At 41.0% G+C, this 21,995-nt stretch overlaps 1 protein-coding gene across 1 annotated transcript; it reads right to left on the bottom strand.

Annotated features, from left to right (window-relative positions):
• Positions 1-539: 539 nt before the first annotated feature.
• On the bottom strand, positions 540-21,432 carry SLC35D2 (solute carrier family 35 member D2). The gene is made up of 12 exons (XM_027710374.2): positions 21,061-21,432; positions 18,276-18,309; positions 16,598-16,684; positions 13,780-13,847; positions 11,273-11,344; positions 9,514-9,582; positions 8,372-8,474; positions 7,540-7,632; positions 5,826-5,893; positions 4,993-5,071; positions 3,212-3,294; positions 540-2,624 (listed from the first exon to the last, which is right to left on the bottom strand). The coding sequence occupies exons 1-12, from the start codon at positions 21,189-21,191 to the stop codon at positions 2,522-2,524; spliced, it is 990 nt and encodes a 329-aa protein (XP_027566175.1). The 5' UTR covers positions 21,192-21,432; the 3' UTR covers positions 540-2,521.
• Between the last annotated feature and the right edge of the window lie 563 nt (positions 21,433-21,995).

Below are 21,995 nucleotides of genomic sequence, written 5' to 3'. Positions count from 1 at the left end.
AAACATCAGAAGTAGGAACAGGGAGAGAATTCCCATCTACACGTCAGGGTGTGAGCTGTTACCACTTTGACTATTTCTCTATTCTCCCCAAGCAACCAAAAATCTTCAGGCCCACAAACCCAAAGTTTTAGGAGAAAAGGAAAAGAAATTAAGCAAACCATAGTTAGCAGAAACTGTGTTTTGTTCTGAAGGGACAGAAGTGAGAAGACTAATCAAACCACATGATTTTGTTTTTTCCAAGGAATATCCAGGGTTTAGATTAGAATAACATTGATACAGTACAACCACATTTGTAAACTACTGAAAAAATCCAAACCAAACAATGATTTCTGGTGCTTGCCTTAGAGCAAAAGTTTCACTCCTTTTCTGGAAAACCACACGAAAACAAAAATAAAAATATTATTGCCACTGTGGTACAGAATGAAACTACCTCAAGGATGTTATAGCAGTTGATTATAGAGAAAGCAAATATTTGTCCTGTGCATGGGCTTGAGAGCAGGTGTCCATCCACAGGGGGAAAAAAAAAATCAAAAAACTTATTAAAACCATAATTCATATATTTTTATTTATAAAAGGTACAGCAAAATATTAATTAATTCAATGCACACAGTAGGTGTTCCTTGGTGGGAACTACATCTTATTTAGCAGGTGCCATTGTTTGTTCTTCAGTATTGCAATCAAATGGCACTCATAATCATTTACTAATCAATGAAAACCTTCCAATGCCTTGTCTCACTGCAGAGGGTTGAGGTTCAATAATTTGGATTGTGGAGGTAGAGATGATCTGGAAAAAGAGCAGTCCTACAAAAGAATGCACTCAAAAATATTGAAGGCTTTTTAAGTATAAAGGAAATCTTTAAAAACTCTTAAAATATTTGCAGCAAATCCTTCCCTCCCCAGACCTTCAACAGATAGAAAATGCAAGTCACATCTCTTAGCCAGCTGGGAGAGCTCAGATTTCTCTTTTCACTTCAACTGTGCCCTTAAATTCCACTTGTAGTATCTCCAGTAACTGCTTCACTTGCCATTCACATCCATGCAGGCAGTGGGAAGCCCAGTCATTCCCTGAAGCTTCTGGTGTGATCCACCCACATCTCTTCAACCTAATCCAGACTGGTCATCCATGTGCTACACACAGAGCAATGCTTTTCAGATTTAGCTCTGCTTTAATTCAGAGGGGGATCAAACAAGTCATTAGACTACGCTGGTTCCACATCAAAGTCTTCCAAAATCTTCTTTTGATTTGATTATTTTCAAAAATCTTGGCTCGTGCTTGCAGGGAATTGAGACTTTCAACAAGATTAATTACTCTGCTGTCTTCCAGTGCTGCAGTGCTTCTATCATGTTTTCAGAGGTTAACACTTTACCCTCAGAGGCACAGGTAAGCATTGTCAACCATATTTTCAAAGAAGGAAATACAGATACAGAGCAGTGTCACTGTTGTCCCAGATGATAACTCAGACCATCACAAGTGTGGACTGTGCCTACTCCAGCAACCCCCAGGCTTATAATGATTTCTTGCTCAGAATTCAAAGCATAAACTAGTACCAGACAAGCTTTCACTGAATATATATAAAGACACAACAAGACACTGAGTCTTTCTTCTCATTTTAAACACGAGTTAGTCTCCCATATACCAATCAGTCTCCCCTCCCTACTATGTTTGTACATATCAGCATCACTTCTCTGCAGCAAGATAGAGACAAAATATCAGAGGAGGTGATGGTGATTTTAAAAGAAAAATTCACGTAAACAAAAACAGATTTACTTTTTTTTGGTACTTGCTCTCTCACGCACACACACACAAAAACACCTTTAAATACTAAAAAATCCTCTGTCATTTTCCTGCTCTCCTTGATCCTGCTGCAAAGTTATGAGGATTCACTTCTAACAGTGCCAATTGCAGCAGAGCACCAGGGTGTTATTGAGGATGAAGAAAAGACTGAAAGGGAATGCCTACACAATGTATACTGAACATACTTGGACATATCCCCAATTTTTTAGTCAACACTAACACAGGAAACAATCTGGGGGAACATATCCTCTTTGCCCCATATGTTCTGTATCACCCACACACAGGTAAATGTGAAAACAGTCTGCACCACCAGGATTTTTGATCTCTTCACTGACGGTAAGGATCGCACATGGCATAAGGCAATGGTGAATCAGGCTTCATGGTCTTTAAAGGGAGTTTTGCCTCAAGAGACTGCCAGCAGACACTGATCTTGGTGAGTACAAACAGCACCCAAATACAGGTAAACACAGAAATTTACAGCTTCAGATTTGCTCATAGCATTCCTTCCTATAAATTGGCTTGTGGTGTAAAAAAAAACCCTGAAATTAAACTAGTCTATATGTAAAAAACATGGTGTACAAGAACATTTCTGAGCCAATGAATCACATCTGTGACAATCGAGGTAGATTTTCTAGTTCCAAATGTGTCCCATCATATAGTTATTTAAGTTCTCAGCAATGCTAAGCACACTTGTATCTTCAGTCCCTTTCAAGGCAGGCACTTTGGCTAACTCTTTGAGGCAGGAAGTGGATTCTCTTCATCCCCAGGTCGTGCAGGCTGGCTGCTTCCTCTCAATGTTAAAAATGAGTACCTCAGTCCTCCTGCCATGCTAAAGAAAAGGGAATGAACAGCAGCGTCAGAGACGTCTGATGTTACAGATGCCATTTCACAGGTATGAACCCTTCCTTCCAGAGGATTAAAGAACACCAGCTACATAAATTAGGAGTGCCTCAGAGCTAGGTAAGCCATCTGAGCAGGCAAAGATCAATCACCAGTTCCTGACACAGATTCATACACACAGATGTAACAGCTCATCCAAGCACAAAAGCAACAGCTCACGAGTCAGAACTTATATTCAATGTGCACAACTTACTCAGTCAGCGCTCTCACTTCCTACACCACTGGGCTTTTGCTTGCAAGCCTCGCAGCTCAGAGCTGCTGCTCATTAAAAAAAAAAATCAATTCAATCCCACACAGTAAAACTTCACAGTTTTACTAATACTTCCACAGTTAAGACCCTACCACAGTTCGATTCAATACCTGAAAACAGACATGATAAAACGTGTCTAACTAACTGTAATGTACTGTTACATCCTGAGGTAGTGCTTCATCAGGTCAAAAAAATCAAACAACCCAAACAACAACACTGAGAGATTTTCAGCTCTAACAAATAAAGGCTATTCAAGTTTCACTCACCAAATATTTAGGCCTATAAAGTTTAACACAGAGAATATGTAATCTCCACCAATCAACATTCCGATGTAAGCGATGGATATATTCTGAAAGGAAAAAAAAGTCATGCATTTATTTAATTCAGGTTTCATCCCCATGAATATAAGTGATATCAACTAAATTACTTTTCTAGGGAAACAGATATACTCTGTTACTGACCACTCTAAAATCAGTGTTTAAATTCCTTTCATGTGATGTCAGCCTTATGGATAATGTAGCAATGAAACAGAATAATAAAATCAGCATGTTTTCTAAATGCACTGAGAGTGATTTTCTGGGTTAAAAAAAAGAAAAAAAGAAAATCAGCTACTCGATATCAGGCAAAATGGAGCTATGGCCACCTTTTGAAATCTACTTCTTTATAATCTTTGGAAGGCTCCCTTTAAATCCCATTTCTTAAAAGTGAGTTTTGGGTTCTCAAGCATAAAAAGGACACTTCAAAGTTACAATAAAATTCTTTTATTATTACTTTAACATGGTTATCTGCTTACTTTGCCAACGAAATGTGCACTGAAAGCACTGGGCATCAGTGGCACAGTTTAAAGTTAAAGGTTCTAACTCTCACCCACCCCCTTCAAGTTTTGGAAAAAATGTCTCCTAAAAATAGAAAGAAAGCTGTAGAACTGTGTGAACCAACGCTTTGTTGCCTTCAGATGTTTTAGCACCTGGCCTGGACAACAACATCATTCCTACCAGCCTCTGCTGGTATCTGCTGCATCATAAACTGCTTATCAACTATAAAGCTGCACGAAGCGTCTCAAGGACTATCACAGCTCAGAAAATAGAAATTGTGTTGCTCTGACTTCATATATGCAGACATGTAAAATGTAAAGAACACTTTCAGGGCCACAGAATGAAAACCACTACATTAATCTTGCCAGCTTTCAAAAAAGGGGAAAAAAACTGCAAAAAAGTGCAGTACCATCCTCCTTTTGCAGGTTTTGCTATGCTGGAGGTATTGTTTTCCTTAGCCACCCACATAAGGGATGACCTTGAGGACTGTTATTGCTGTGCCTTAACTAGTTTGGATTCTGATAGTGTTTGGCCCACAGCTGCACCAGTTTTATCTCCTGCTAAAGCTGTTCCAGGTGCCTGGGCAGTCAGAGATGTTCCCAGTTCAGACATGTTGCCTCAACAACACCAAGGAAGCTGCACTGGTTTTAAATTAAACCGTGTCAAAGAAAACAGACTGTAAAGACACCGAGTTTTTAAGAAACCAATTTTTTAAGACATGCATGTTTTGCTGCTGATCAAATTGACCAGAATTTGCACAAACCAAAAGGAAACAGTCCATTCAGCTGGAACACAAATTCTCACACAGAGGCTGAGGCAGTTAAACAAAAAGGAATATGCTCTTACTTCAGCTTAGTCTGTGTCAGTTCACCTGCATTTGCAGCAGGCCACCTTGACTAACACACAATAACCTAACAAAAGAACAGAAGCAGGTAGTACCTGATGAAATGTGGTTAAATATATGTTTTTAAATTAAAGTGGTTCGAGTTATTCTCGTAGAAAAACAAAATATAAACCAACACTAACATTGCTTTCTAGGGCATATATGAGCTTCAGTGGAAGAGAACAAAGTCACTCTGTGGTGTGACCCTGTTGGGCACAAGCAGTGTCTCACTATTAGCTCTCATTTTGACTTTCCATCTCAGAGGAGTATAATTAGAATCACTGCTGAGCCAATGCTCCTCCCTGTCTATTTGAGCATTCTTGTTTCCCTCTTCTGCTCCATAACTCACCTTGATGGCACCAACTACTGTCGTTGTGAGTGCAGAATTGTAATGACTGCATAGGACAGTAGAATACATCAAGAGAAACCTAAATAACAGAGAAAATTTTATAAATTCTTCCCAGGGAGCTCAGAAGTTTAGCAACACTTTGAGATGTTCAACATTTTCTGGATCAGTATTTTTCTGGGATCTTCAATCCCACCTGTTTCAAACCCTAAAAAAAAAAAACAAACCCAAACCTGTGGATTTGTTTTTTGAGTTAATGATGTATGTATCCAGAATATTCAAAATACATGCTTGAGCTCTAGCAGAGCCATCCCTCTTCTCTGTGCTTTTTAAATGTCAGTACTTGAAATTAGTTTGACCCCTTGGTTGGTGATGTGTGGAAGAGAAAACAAGATGCAACTCATTCTTCTGTTCTTCCTTTGACTCTGCAGTTCCAGCAGAAACAAAGCATTGGGTCACCGCTTTTGAGTATCCCACACCTTTCCCAGCTACTTTACAGAACAAACACACTGAAACAGATCATATACTGAAGGACTTACATGCCATTAACTGCAAAACATTTAAATGATCAGAAGAGAGATAGAAGAGAGAGTACAGAAAGTACAAAGCTAAATATCAGGCTGTTACCTCACTGTATTGTGAGGTCAACAACACAGATAGTACTGAAACTGTTATTTCAAACATCAGAAATACTCAAAAGACACAACAGAAGCCTGGGGGGGAAAAAAACAATTTCTTTGAACTCTAACATAACTTATTAGTGAGTCTTACATTTGAGATCTGCAATCTGAAACACTGTCATAAAAACATTTTCCTTGATTCCCCTGTGTCCTTACCCCAACAAGCAGGAAAGAGCAAATTGAAAGAGAAATAAAAAATTTGTCCAGTGCTGGAAATGTATTGCCTATTAAAAAAAAAAAAAAGAGAGAGATAATTATGTGCTATATAATCAGCTGTAAACACACATAAAACATGCTTAGTATGAAAATGTGCAAAATCACAAAATACATTTAATTCATACTAAAATTACGAATCATTTATACTACTACTGGAAACAGTTCAATGCATTTAACTGTCCTCATAGTGGACCAGCTGGTAAAAGAGAATTGAATAATGAGACACTCAAAACCTACAGTTTGCATGAGGTGGTAGCTATTGTTCCAGAACTAGCTAGAGGAGCAGAAGCAATGTCCTTATCACACAGACATGGTACTGATGTTTTGACTGGCAAAAGACATGTGCTATGCATTGTCTGTGATGGAGCAACACAATAAGTTCTGCTAGGATAAAAGCCGGCCCGAAAATCTGATAAATACATGTGTTATCTACAATAATTTGCTCACTTCTCGTCAGTATTTTTCCGTTTTCTCCCTTTTTTCTGTGATTAAATTTCTGTGTGTCACATTGACATTGGTTACCTGCATCATTTAACAGGACTTTTTTTTGAGTGACCAAGCCAATGCAATACACAACAGGCAAACCGGATCTCTCTGATATATATTTATTCTTTTCAGGTAACTGAGCATTAAGTTGCTTGCCCCAAATCAGGCAGTGGCCACAGCACTCTGTTTATCTTTCCCGTGGAGCAAACTTAGCAACAAGTTAAACTTCCCTGCCCAGGTCTCCCAAAATGCCTCCAGCCCTGTGTGCTGGAACAGCAGTTCAAACCTTGCAGCTACACAAACTTGGGCCCTTTCTCCAAGAAGGGCAGCAGCTGCATTCTCCTAAACTGGCTCAAGATCATGATGGACTGATGTCACAAAGAGATTTCACATTCACAGCAGACCTAAATCCATCACTTTCAGGGAATGATAATTTTTCCACTTATTACAGACTTCTAGGAACACAATGACAAAATCATGTGAGTCCAGGGCACAACAACATACAACAAAGAACATAGCAATGATTTATGACACCCTCCAAAGAATTTTCAGTGGCAAATCTCAAACATTTCTAAAAAAGACTATGAGTGACTAGACTCGTTTTACTGGTAAGAAAAAGGAAACTCAGCGAGTCTATGAGGGAGCCAGAAAAACACAAAGCTTCTGGTCTGATCCTCTATATGTCAGGACATGCTGACTGTGATACTGTATCAGGATTAGCTACGGAGGGTCTTGCTGTCATTCTATGAGAATGCAAAATGTAGGTTATCAAACTAGACTAAGACTAAACAGAAATCTGTCCTGCACACCAAAATGAGAGAAGGACTGGAAATGTCCGTGTATTTCCCATTTCATTTTAGAGCATGTGGCAAACCACACAATGCAGCTGGATTATCAACCAAATTGCTCTAGCTGAAAGACATATATTAGTTCTTAAACAAAGCCTCATATGAGGACTACCACACAAATTCACCTTCTTATTAAGTAAATAATCATAAGTTCCTACCTGTGAAGGGCAAGTCCAAGTCACACTTTTCATATATTAGTCAATAACATGGAGGTAGAATTATCTCTTTAGAGACAAACAAAAAGCCCACCCACTTCCCAAGCGAAAAAAACCTGAACTAAACAAAGTTATCAGTCTGAGATACGCAATGCTGCTACTTACCTGCTGAAAGTCTCCAGTAGAAAAGCTAATAATAGCTGTTGGAACCACCATGAAACAAGCATTATAGAACAGGACACCGTATTTTCCCAGCTCCTGCGAAAAATGGAAGATGGTGTTTGGAACTGCAAGCCACTTGGGAGCAAAATACTACATATGACTCTGGCAATCTTCCTGACATTATTGTCAATGAGCAGACAGGACATAATACATTTCAGTTTAAAACACAGCCTTGTGATCCTTGGATTCATTGTTTTGTACTAAGCTTAATTTCCACTTCAGTCCCTTTGTCTGTATACCCAGCACAATATGACTGCTCTGTTATACCTTGGACAGTTTCTGTACAGTGCCAGCTAGTCAGAAACTTCCCAAAGAACTGGTCCAGAACTGCTTTGTTTAGGACTCCACATAAGGCTCTGCCTGGCCAAGGGATTAGTCATTCCACCTCTTGCAAATTAACCATGAAAACACGTAACAGGAAAATGAATGAAGTCTGACACGTAAATGATTAATTTATGGTTTGGATTAATTTTTTTATTTTTTTTTTTTTTTTTTTTTCCAAAAGCAAGGTTTTAAAGTAACCACAAACTCTGCCTAGGAGACCTGGGAGAAACTAAAAAATATACTGTTTGTTTACCTAAGCCTGGCCAGTGATTCAAATAACAAATTTTCCCAGACTGTTCTGTATTAAAGACACATATATCAAGGGAAATGTGAAAGTAAATGAAACTGTTTATTAGTTTGTAACTGTTAAGTACATAAAATTACATAACAAGTAACCCACTGTTCTCACATTGTCATAATGTTAAATTCAATCTCATCACCCCACAGTTACCTTTGGATCGATTTTCTGCTTTGTGTAAACTCCATTTGCTGCTGTGAAGATATCATTCAGCAACACGAAGATGTAGCCTTCCAGATTGAAAGACAGATCAGACCTGGGGAAGAAACATTATACTGTAAATAAGCAAACAGCATGCAATGCATTGTATTTCCTTGCTTACCTAGAAGGACACTGTAAATGAGGATATGCAAATCCTGACAACTGCAGCAAGTCACAGGTTTTGCTTCAAGCATTCTTTGTAAGTCAAGGTACTCTGCATTTCTCCAGTCACAGGACCTTCACTAATGAGCCACTGGAGAGTTCCCATCAGTCAGCGTGAAAGTGGCAGGAAATGTTCAATTTTCATTCAGTGAAAAATTCCACCCATCTCAACCCTGACAACCACTCCAATTATTACTGAGTATACTTACCTATTACTTTTAATACAAAAAGTAGCTAGGGAATAAAGTCTGACGGTTTGTTACAGCCAAGTCAGACATATTGTCATCCTTTCTGTTTCGACTAGTTACCTCATAGATATAGGGTAATTCACTTAATAGGACATGGCTCTATCTGAGTCACCTCACATGGAAATTATTTACCCTTGTACACAGCAAAGCCAAGAAACAAACAAAAAACCCCATTACATTTCCAATTAGATAAAGGAATATTCAAACAGAAAGAAAGCACAGGACAACAGCATATGAGTGCTTTGTGAACTTAATCTCACAATTGAACTTATTCAAAGTGATTAAAAAAAAAGACAATACCTAACTCAATATCTGACAACCAAAAAAATCAGTCTTTCTATCCAGAACAGGAATATATCTTTTTCTAAGAATATTAAAATACACTGATACCATGAAATAAAAGCAACATTCCTCACACAGCTTTAGCTTGCTTCATTTATGATCCTGCCAACATGGAAAAACTTAGAGGTGAAAATAGAAGCACCCAAATACTTCCAGCAGGAACCAGAATTCCCTCTTTGTATTCCTGTACCTCCCAGTGACGTCAGCAGAGAGATTTTAAAAATCAATTTATTCCGGAGTAACTGATCTAAGCTTAGGTTTACTTGGAACTAAACCAGGAAAAAAACCTTCTGTTTTCCCTCCCCTCATAAAATGGCTTCATATAACAAACTAAAACCTTACCCAGCTGCTATGAAGGCCCCAAGAATGATTGCAAACACGCTGACTATAATACTCAGTGGGTACCACTTCCTGTAGGCAAAAATAAGACAGTTCACATTTTCATTATTTGAAGAGGGGATTAAATGGCTGCCTGCCTCAAAAGCTCCAAAACAATTAGTAGTCCCAGAACATTTAACAGGAGGGCAAAGTCTTGATAACCTTGCAGAAGCAACGTGATTGCCCACGTGCCACACTGTCAGACCTTGGCTCCTGAGAACAGAGATTGAAAAAGCACCGTGAGCATTCTGCTACTGGATAATTACAGCAGTAAATATTAAAGATTTAAAGTAACAGCGCTGGAATAAATGTGTATTGGTATTCATAATGGACATATTTCAGTGTCTTGCAGCAATCCAATAAGGGAAAATCACTGTGTATCTCTCACTTAGTTTTTCATATCACTTTTCCTGGGGAGGATGCCCTACAACACATTATCTGGACTGTTTTTCAAACAGATACTTATTTTGAAGTCAAACTGAAACTTTGTGCATGAAAGGGAAAGCACGGAGCCGATGATATTCTTCACTACCACAGTGCTGCCACAAAGCAGTGAAAAGCACAATGTAAAGCTGTTCTTTCTTTTATATATCTACATTACTTTGTTTGGAAATGCCTTAAGTACTCATTTTTTGCACCACATGTGATATGCCTTAGAGACATCTCCCTAGTCCTTAGTCTGTCCTTAGCCTGAGAGAGGAGATCCATCAAAAGAAAATGTACAGTGCTCTTGGAAAAATGCTCTTGGGGAAATCCTGTGTGTTAAAGGAGCCCAGTCGTGGACCACAGTCCCAACAATAAAGCTGTATGCAGGCTCTGGACATATCAATCTTTGATCATAGTGACTCTCAACAGTAAGAAGCCATACCTTGACTGTTTTTCAAAGCCTGACATAAACCTGCACAGACCCTGTGGAGTCCTTTCATCTTCAGCCCTGAGGAAATACAGGCTCCTAAGCTTCCCTTAGCAGGGATGTTAGGATGCTGCTTGCACTCACAGACACATGGCTGTAGTCCAGCTGAACACATATGACAATCTCACTGATTTATGTTTTTCTCACGTGCTTGTGGGAGTCTTCAGGCCCACAGGAGAAGACAGCAAGTTGTGCTTTCCCTGTGAGAACTTACAACTGCAAAGAATACCAGAGCATCTCCAAATATGAATTACACTGATCAGTTGCTGCTTCAGCCAAAAGGAGATGACAGTCTACCTGGGGGCTTTCTGGAAAGCTTGACCATCACTCTCTTGTTGCCTGGGTTCAGCTTCAGCAAGTTGTTTTTCCCCTTGTGACTTCATCTTAATCTACCACCAGTCATGTGGATAGAACTACCAAGTTGTAGACAAAATAAGATGTATTTATACTATCACCACTGTTTTGAGACAGAAGGACTTGTTTGTTTGAAGCCGTTTGCAGATTAGGGGCCTTCCAGATGAGACACAAACATAACCACTAAAAGTGTGTGAGTTGTGTCTATTTACCTGAATCCCATGCAACAGCCAAGAGAGATGTGTAAATGAAAGCAAGATTATTTTTTTTCTGCATTCACTAAAATCTATGTATCTGTGTCTTCAAAAAAACCCCACTTTCTTTGCTTTTCTCTATTTGTCAGTAAAAATCACTCATTCAATATTCTGATGAGCTGTCACAAGTAATCCATTTGATATGATCTAAAATAAAGGTATCTTAAATGAAAAAAAACCAAAACAAAACAAAAAAGATCACCCAAGTATGATGATTTCCAGCAGTAAAGTAAGTGGAATGGTAAACTTCCTGAGCACTGCAAACATCGGCAAACTGTCAAAAAAACAAAATAAAAATCCAAGCATAATATCAGATTAACAACATTCTTATGTTCTAATTCTTATTTTGCTAAACAGAGGATGGAACCATCAGTCCAGCAGTAAAAAACCAAATCAAATATCCAATCACTTAGCATCACATCTAGTCTGACATTGGACACAGATTAGATAACCAAATCACTGAAAAATAACAAGCTTTGATAATTTGTAAGCCAGTGCAACTAGCTACCTTCTAAAGGTTCCTTTGCATTAGTGAAATGGAATTTAATAGATATTTTCTACCTAGCATAACCCCATGAAATTTATTTTTTTTTTTCAAAATTCATGGGCAGGGTTAAGTGAAAATTATTTCTATAATAAACTTAAAGGATGGACAATAAACTTGCCCCTGAAAACATGTAAAAGAAATAAAATACAAAGAAACCGTGCTTATTAAACAAGATGTACCTTCAAAAAAGTAAAACAAATCCATGAGAAAAAAAATCAGAGCAAGTACAAGAAATATGAAAGGTGGGACCAGCTGCAACTACCAAACTGTCACTTTTGAGCAACATATGGTTGATCTTCATGAAGTAATGCAGTTGGAAGTCTTTTTGATTGAGAAAACACTTGCATCTGACTTTGGAAATCTGACAGCATGGCCATATGGACCAATTAATCCTCTGCTTAAGATAGTTACTACCAACTGCATTAATAAATGATACAAATCCTAACACAGAGTTTAATCAGTTTGAAAGAGATATTTTTGAGTTATGCATTGGATCATCTACACCTTCCAGACAACCCAAACTAGCTGGAGAATTCCACAGCATAAACAAATGTCACATATCATAACAAAATGTGCTGTAACAAAAAGTTAATGGTAAAAATGCTGCAGCCATTTTTACTTTTCTGTTATAAAAATTAATTATGAATAGTAAATCTAAGAGAGGTATATCAGCCACAGGAGAGGGAGATAGTGCACTTATGTTTAGAATACCACACTAATCATTAAAATTTCAGTCAAGGGACAGTGAAAGAAAAACCCATGAATCAAACTTTTACAGGATTGAAACTACTTTCATATTCACAATGGCTGAAGTGCTACCAGGGACAGGACTGCCTAAGTCTTTATGTCTGCCTGAACAGTCACTTCAGTGGAACAATTTCTGAATGCATACAACAAAAAGTTGCAGAATCAGGCACCCAGTGTTCCTAGATGGGTAAAATTAATTCTCTAATTATAGAGAATTAATAAATAGAAATGTAAACAATAAAAAGAAATAAAAAGAAATGTAAACAACTTAAAAGTCATACATGGGGAACCTCATTGCTCTCTACAACTACCTGAAAGGAGGTTGTAGTGAGATGGGGGCTGGTCTCTTCTACTGTGCCTGCAGTGAGAGGACAAGTGGAAATGTCCTTAAGGTGAGACAGGGGAGATTTAGATTAGATACTAGAACAAATTTTTTTACTGTTAGGGTGGTCAGGTTGCCCAGGGAGGTGGGTGGTGGAGTCACCACCCCTGGAGGTGTTCAAGAGGCTCTGGGTGATGTGGTTTAGTGGTTCAGGGGTTATAGTGGTAGTGCTGGGTTGACAGTTTTGACTTCATGATCTTAAAGGTCTCTTCCAGCCTTGACAATTCTATGATTTTATGATTCTATTTTCTTTCCCAGCATCTCTCTCAAAGTTAGGAAACGCAATAAACCTGCAAATTTCCCTGTTTTGGTTTAGCTTGCAACCAAACCCCTAGGAGCCTGCAGTAACACATAAAGAACCACCACAATATATCCTCCATCCTGATGCAGTCACCACGTTCCTGCATTCCTCTTCCACAGGAAATCTTGTCATTCAATCTATTACAGCATGCTGGGTACATAACTTGCACCTTTTTAGCACTAGTGTGGAAGCAACTCTCACTAATCCATGCTGACAGGCACACAGGAGTCTGGGAGCCCTTCAGCAATACCCCCCAACAACCCACTTTTGGGGCTCTACGACCACCCCACTACCCAGTAGTTTTCCCATCTCTTGGTGATTCCTAAACACCTGCAATGACATCATGCTACACCTCTTTAACTTACGCTTCTTCCTTCAGAAACATCTTAGGAGTTTTCCAGCTCTTTGGTTAGGACACCCATGAAAAGCTGGGCACTTGAGTGTGAGGGCAAAGTGGAAGCACTTTCATGGTCACACAGAAAAATTGTGATTTTTATGGCAGTACAGGCCTGGCTAAGCTTCTTTTAAAAGAAGCAGACACCTCGTAAACAGATCAAATGATTGGGTAAGAATTTCCTAATAGCACAAGGGGTTTAGAGAGACAGACAGACACCACATGCATTTAAGGCCCTACCCAATGCTCTTCTTTAGTGTTTATTTTTTACCTCACAAGAGAAGTCTTTTACCTCACAAGACAAAAAACAGTCTACTTATAATTTCCATTTACTGTACCTGAGTTTGCTCGTACTTGATAATCCACTTATGTGGTTTCCAACATAAATCAGAGGCAGAGGAAACAACTGTGATAAAATTAAAAGCACAACTCAGATTATTATGTGTTAAAGCACTGCTGAGAAACTTTACTTGATAGAATTTGGTACCCATATCAGATGTACTTTTAGCAAGAAAGAGGGGTTTTTTTGAGGGGAAAAAATGTGACTATGCTGCAAACTCATCTGCAGCTCACATTTATGTGACCATTCACAACCACAGCTTCACTGATTCATTAAAAGAGTTGCAATTTAGAGTAAATGTTGGTCAGTTTTATTTTAATTACTATATCCTCAGATTAATACTCATTCTAATATTTAAATTTAGGTATAAATACAAATAACAGTAGCTAAATAAGCAAGTGAACAGCTGGCATAAAACAATGAATAAACTGTAAGTATGCTGTGCTTCTCTACAGACTCCACATATATTAGTAAGCCTGGAAGTGACAACGTTTTAGATCTACCCAACAAATCACGTTATGCAAGACATTAGAAAGGAAAGATAAGTATTTAGGGATAAATTAAACTTTATCCATCATAGCTTCTAGCATAAAGAGACTGACTTGCAATACAGAGAAAACATAACAGAACTTCAGAGCCTTAAAAAAAGAAGCCAGGGATCTCCACACAGTACTCAGCTGCAATTCAAAGCTGTTAATTTTCCCGTTACAGAAAAATTGTAGTATCAGAGAAGGGGTGAGGCTGGAATTTGCAGAAGATAAAAACCAACTAAAGTGATCAATGAGGACAAAGGTAGCGTGTGCAGTCTGTCCCATTCACTATCAGTCAGGTGGAGCTGGAATGACAGGAAGACAAAACAGACCTCTATCCTAATAACTGCTGCTGTTCCTACACAAGCTTCAGGAGATAAAACATGGTCTGCTGGAAAAGCATACAGAGAAGTGGGCTGCATTTTATCTATGTCAAAAATTCTGCATTTCTTCTACAGCAAGTGAGAAGAAAAGTGAAGTAAAAGTTAACTATAGTTAATTGAAGTTAACTTTTGAGTGAAAGTAACAGTAAAAGTTAGGACTACAAAGAAAGCAGGAGCATAAGTTAGAATAAATATTCAGCTTGTCAACGTAAGTTTGCAAAACTTTTGTAATGCACTATCTCTTCTGCAGACTTTTTTTGGAACATTTTGGTTTATTTCATATATAGACCGAAAAAAGAGAGGACAATATATTATCTTTCCTCTAAAACTCATACATTATAAAAAAAAAATTACAACATCCAGCACAAGACCAGAGATAAGTAAATCATATACTTAAAAAGGGTCAAGAACTCCAAAGCTTCATCGCTAAAATAAGCATTTCACTACTTTAAAACTCTAGCTGAAAGCACTGAAGACATAAACCATTTCAGGAGTGAAAAGTAATGATTATCTTAGTGTCAAAGCAGAAGTTGTCAAAAGGATGAAGAGTTGGTCTAAGGGTCCTTTAAAAAGTAAAGAAACAAGCAATGAGCAATCCAGCTGATTCACTGTGACTGGTCAAAACCAGCACTACAAGCAATATGCAAGTCCTGGGTGCTCCAGTGCTGGCTGCTCCCAGTCCACTCAGGGAAATCTTCCAAAGGACAGAAATTATTAGGACAAAGAAAATGGGAGCTGTATTGTACTAATGCCTTTGTCCTGACATTAAAGTGAAGGCAACAGCAGAGAGGGAGCACAGTGGGACTGAGGGAAGTGGAGGGAGGAACTTCTCAAGGTCTCAGGAAGTTGCTTATATGTGGAACTCAAAGCTGTCCTCTGGGAAACCTTCTTCTTTCTTACTCTGGAATAAAGAAGGATTGTCCATTTTATGATTGACACCACGGATTTTCCTCCAAGACTTTTTACACACAGAAATGCCAATGATTTCAACCTGCATTAAGAATGAACAAGTCTGCAAGACATCCATAGAAAACCTCACATGGACAAGACAAGATTCTGCAATAAAGATACTGGCCTGAAAAGACACAGTATCTGAGCCCTGCAGCAGAGCTGGAAACTATCTCTGTACCTCTGAGCAAACACGAACCAACACCACGGAACAAGACCCAAATTCACGGGCTAATGCATCAGAGTAAAACTCCAGCAACATTGCACATTGGTGCAAAAATCTACAAGGATCATTGTTGCAGTCATTTCACATCCTAGTTCCCAAAATGAGGTAACAGGAGATCCTTTCCTATTTGCTCTGGCCTGCTTCTTTAGACCATATACACTTAAGGTCTGTACAGTGCACCTAGCTGCTACCTACAGTGTTTTCAGTGGGCATTATCTTAGCCCCTCCTACGGAATATAAATCTTACATTTGGAGTCAACTGTTGTTCAGGTTTTTGGTCTATCATGTGTTCTTTTCCTATTGTTTCATCACATGCTCCACTGAGATTTCCAAGCAGCCCTTCCCCCTTCATGCTGTGTGCAAAAGTCTTTCACAAACTCATATCTCCCACTGATCCCTCAGAGAGCTGTCAACCACCACAATACATCAGGAAAACACTTCAGGAATATGAAAGAGTTCATCCAGCTGTATGAAGGTACAGCACGCTTTCCAATCTACTCCATAACCAAATGGCACCAGGTTTCTCTGCAAACAGAGCTCATCCCTACAGCCCAAACACACGAGAATATTGAAAAGAATTTAAAACTATCAAAACCAATATTAAACAAAACACAGATACAAATAATCCCACTTGACAAACAAATGTAATTTTTTTTGTCTGCATAGGAAAGAATGCCACTATAAGAAATAACTCCTTGCTATTAATATCAAGACATACCTAATTCTTACCTTCACAGGTATACTTTTGTCAAAATCAGGGAAGTGAACGATATTATTTAATTTTGACACATACAAGATAAGTATAGTGGCTGCCATCTAAGCAAAAAGAAAAAACAAAAAGAAGTCATGTAAGAGCAAAATATATGAATAAAAGAACTGCTTCAATGAAAATCTTTACATGCAATTAACACATGCTATGTATTCTGTATTTCTCTCAAAGAACAACACAGCATGCAATTAACAAACTGAAATAACTTCATTCTTACCAATTTTGCCAGCTATTTATTTAAAAGTAAAATATACACATGCACTTTCCTATCTGAGGAAAATTGGTGGCACTCTGTGAAACAGTGCATGTTGAGAGGGAGCTGAAAAATAAAACAGGACACAATCCCAGATTAACCATGAGATTTTTACTCAAAGAGTTGTTTAGTCTGCAAAACCACTCCTAAAGCCTTTTTTTTTTGCTAATGCAAGACAGTGGTTGTGCATTGATCAGTCTGTAGATAATATCAGGAAGAAATAATACAGATATAGACAGAATGAAGATGAATATCTTAGCAATCACATATCACACCACAAGTGTTAATGCTGTCCTCAGGGAGTCAAAAAAAAGGTAAAATTTTCCTTATACAAAAATACAGTAGTTGACTATCTAGAGAATGCAGGGGAGTCATGTTCTGCAGACTAAAGTGTTATACCATACTTTATGCACTTCACAAAGTGTGCAGGGAAATCTTGGAAGGATCAGTCAACAAAAAAAAAATGGAAATGCCATTAAGTCTTAGGTTCTGCAATGAAACAAAGCCATAGCATCACATGGATTATTGCTGCATTTTGTAGTCTTCCACTGAAACATGATCTGAGGTTCCTTGAGCAGTGTGGATGTGTAAAACTCTCCCTCCCGCTCACAAAAACTTTACAAGACATTTTACTGTCTCCAGCACTGAAGAGCAGAGATGTCAGGCTTGTAGTACCCTGTTTTAACCTCTTCCTCACTACCCCATGGCATGCAACCCTGGCAGAAAGCAAATCCTCTTTAAAATGTATTTGCCTAAATAAAAAAAGCTTGCTTCAAGGCTCTATCTTTCCCAGTGACCCCAGTCACACATTCTTCTTTACAGACCATGCCTGCAAACATTTGAACTTTTTTTTATTTTGTTTTATTACGATGCCTACTGACAACAAAAATAAAAAAAAACATTGCTGCTGCAGTACTGTGATTTGCAAATAAAGCAACAGAGAATCAAAATTTTGTGCTGGTGCTATTGCAAAACTGTTAGGAAATGAGGGACATATTTATGAGGAAATACATGGTTTTGCTACAAAGAGGGGCAATATCTAATATAATCCACAAATGCTCAAGGACTCTTACAGGATGTATGCACTTTCTAGAACAAACCTTGGCAGTTTTGAAGGTCTGATCTCTTAATTGCTGAACTTTGTAAGGAGAAATAAATGGCATTCCCAGTCTTTTACGTGACTCTTTTCAGGCAATAATTTTGACTTGAACTTACAACTTCCCAGTTCTCCATAAAGCAAATTACAGTTCCTATAGCCTATCTAATCCAGAAGACAAGCAGTTCAATATAACTGGGATTTTGGCCCTCTGAAATCTAACTCTATTTTCATTAGTTTAACTTATAAAATAATGAATATGTAAAATATGCTTTACTCATGAACATACCTGTCCGATTCCAAGGAACACTGGAGATGGGAAGCTGAAAAATATTGGCAGATATTTAATACTGAGGAATGGAAAAACAATAATCAGAAAAAAAAAAAAAGTTTAAACTTAATACCAAAACCAGCAACTGACAGAATGATGGGCCTGTGTTTCAGAAGTGCTCAGGGCTACACTTATTGTAGTCCTGATATTTTATTTACGCAGCAAAACACAATCTAGATAATATTGGAAATGCATAGGCGGTCAATTCTAAACTGCTAATATTTTGGGGGACATTTGTAAGTGAAGGTAACACACTCAGTGAACTCTTAACAATGCATCATTTTTGGAGTGGCCTCACATACAAATTATGCATTCTGAGAAGGTATAGTAACTTAAATCTCTTGCACTTGCCCTAACTTGGAAGCTTATCTCTACAGTCTAAATGTACTAGTAATATGTTTCTGTGAAAATCAGATTCCTGGGTAAAAGTTGTAGAAACATCCCTTGTCTGCTAAAGGGCTACATTCCTACCAAATCCTACCATTCCTTTCAGCTTCAGTTAGCTTTAGCTGAAAGCATGGATAGAATCATAAAATGGTTTGGGTTGGAAGGGGCCTTAAAGATCATCTCGCTGCAGCTCCCTGCCATGAGCAGGGACACCTTTCACTATTCCAGGTTGCCCAGAGCCTGATCCAGCCTGGTCTTGAACAGCTCCAGGGGTGGAGAGTCACAGCCTCTCTGGACAACCTGTTCTAGTACCTCACCATTCTCACAGTAAAGAATTTCTTCCTAACAATAACCTGCCTTTTTCAGCTTAAGGCCTTTCCCCTTTGTCCTATCACTACATGCCTTTGTAAAAAGTCCTTCTCCAGCTCTCTTGTAGCACCCTTAAGGTACTGGAAGGCCACAATAATGTCTCAGAATCTTCTCCAGTCTGATCAACCCCAACTCTCTCAGCCTGTCTTCACAGCAGAGGTGCTCCAGCCCGGTGATAAGTTTAGTGGTCCTCCTCTGGACTCATTCCAGCTCCTTCTTGTGCTGGGAGTCTGAGACCTGGACACAGTCCTCCAGTGGGGTCTCATCAGAGCAGAGGGGGGAGAATCCCCTCCCTGGACCTGCTGCTCACGCTTCTTTTGACGCAGCCCAGGATACAAGTGGCCTGCTGGGATGCAAGCACACATTGTCTGCTCATATTAAGCTTTTTGTCCACAAACAACCCCAGGGCTTTCTCCCCAGGGCTAGTCTGAATCCATTCTCCTCCCATTCTGTATGTGTGCTTGGGATTGCCTCAACCCAGGGGCAGGACCTTGCACTTGGGCCTGGCTGAACTTCATGAACATCACACAGGCCCACCTCTCGAGCCTGCCAAGGTCCCTCTGGGTGTCATCCCTTTCCTCCAGTGTGTCAACTACACAAATTTGCTGTTGACACACCAACAAAGATGTTAAACAGTGCCAGTCCCAGCACCTGTCTCCAAGGACAACACTCATCACTCTCCACTTGGACACTGAGCCGTTGACCGCAGCTCTTTGACTGTGCCCATCCAGCCAATTCCTCATCCACCCAGTGGTCCATCCACCAAATCCATGTCTCTCCAGCTTAGAGGCAAAGAATGTCACGTGGTCAAATACCCTGCACAAGTCCAGGTGCCCTTCCCTCATCCACCACTGCTGTAATCCTGTTGTAGAAGGCCCCCAAAGTTGTCAAGGCATGATATGCCCTTTGTGCAGCCAAATCACCTCCTTATTTACCATGTCCCTTAGCACAGTTTCCAGGAGGACCTGCTCTGTGATCTTGCCAGGCACTGAGGGGAGACTGACCAGCCTGTAGTTCCCTGGATACTAAATTATTAGTTCTACAGAACTACTTACTAGTAATACTAATAATATTAATAATACTAAGTATATTAATAATACTAATTAGTATCCACATCGCAGGTCCCTGGATATCCCTCGATTCAGATACTCAAAAGTTAGGAAGGCAGAAACTCAAGCAGAACACCTGAAAAGCCTGAGTGTCTCCATTTCCCCCCACCCCTTATGTACATCAAGTTAAAACTACTCGAAGTATGGCAGTAACTGGCCATTCTCCATCTGCATACTGAGAGATGTTATACACAGTTCCTGTGTGTTCCAACAGCAGCGAATGTTAGAAAATAACAGCCAGTTTGGCTTTTAAACTTTTCTTTTTCCTTTTGTTCTTTTCTTGTTCTGATTTTGGTACATAATGAGCCAAACCACAAAACACTAGAGCAAAGATAAAGTAAAATATATTAATGGTGAGAAAAATCACAGCCACAGGACAGTCATAGAATATTCTGAGTTGGAAGGGACCCACGAGAATCATCGAAGTCCAAGTATTAATCCAGATTGGCAAATATGAATTGGAGAGGAATGCTCAAGTTCCTCTGTTTCCCGAGCTGCAAGAGAATGGAAAGTGTACGAAGTCTGCAGTTAACACAGTGGTACACGATGCCAATTATCACAACGATTCCACATCACGGGATGCGGAACGATGGGATTAGCCCCGTCAACTCAAAGAGTCCTTCAGTGTTTTTGTGACTAAGCAATTTTACGAAGTTCACTTTTCATTTCTGGTTACCCCCGAGAAGGAGGAAGGCGAGTCTGTTCGGGAGGCAGAGCCGCGGGACGCGCCGTTCCCGGCAGGGCCCGCCGTGCCCGCACACTCTGGCACGGGTCGGTCCGAGCCGGGGAGCCCGGCCCGGCTCTCGGGGCAGCGCTGCCCTCGGGCCGGGACCGCGCGGGCCCGGCCTGGCCGGCGCTCACCTGCAGGCTGAGCTCACCTGTAGGCGCTGAGCAGCGCCTTGTTGACCAGCACGATGAGGAAGGAGCACGTCCCGTAGAACAGCGCCGAGAGCACCCTGGGCAGCGCCGGGGCCGCCGCCGCCTCTCCCGCGGCCTGTCCGGCGCTCATGGCGGCGAGGAGGGGCCGAGCAGGGCCCGCCGCTGCCCCGCTCCGCTCCTGATCCCGCGGCTGCTGCTGCTGCTCCTCCGCCCCGGCCCGGCCCCGAGCGCGGCGGCGGCAGCGCGGCCCGGGCGCGCCGGGGAGCGGCGGATCCAGGCCCCGCCCGAGGGGGCGCTGCTGCCGCCCCGGCGCCGCTCTTGGGCCCGGCTGTGGGGGCCCGGCTTTGAGGGATCGGCTGTGGGGGCCCGGCTGTGGGGGCCCGGCTGTGGGGGGCCGGCTGTGGAGGCTCCAGCTCTGGGGGGCCGGCTGTGGGGGCCCGGCTGTGGGGGCTCCAGCTCTGGGGGCTCGGCTGTGGGGGGCCGGCTGTGGGGGGCCGGCTGTGGGGGGCCGGCTGTGGGGGCCCGGCTGTGGGGGCTCCAGCTCTGGGGGGCCGGCTGTGGGGGCCCGGCTTTGAGGGCTCCAGCTCTGGGGGGCCGGCTGTGGGGGGCTCGGCCGGCGAGCAAGAGGACTCGGGGTGAAAGCCCGGGGCGCCGCGACGCCGCCTCAGCGGCTCCCGAGGCTCATGGCCACCCCCCCGCAGTGCCGCCGAGCCCCCGCTGGAGTCAAACCATCCCGGTGGGAACGAGTCGCACTCCGGGCACTCGCCCGAGGGCCAGGGAGAGGTGCGAGCCCCCCGGCACGGCGGCAGGGACAGGCTCCAGCAGCCCCCACAGCTCTGCCGAATTGTGAAAAAACGCTCTATGGAATTTGCCTCGGGTGGTTTAACTTGGGTCAAATTTGGACCTTCACCCTCTGCAACAAGTCGGGCTGTCA

The sequence above is a fragment of the Pipra filicauda genome, unplaced genomic scaffold (assembly GCF_003945595.2).
Source record: "Pipra filicauda isolate LSUMZ 115617 unplaced genomic scaffold, ASM394559v2 scaffold236_size1216567_pilon, whole genome shotgun sequence".
In the NCBI taxonomy this organism is placed as follows: Eukaryota; Metazoa; Chordata; class Aves; order Passeriformes; family Pipridae; genus Pipra; species Pipra filicauda.
Note: the sequence above shows the minus strand (reverse complement) of the source record. Positions and strands in the feature narration are given on the sequence as shown.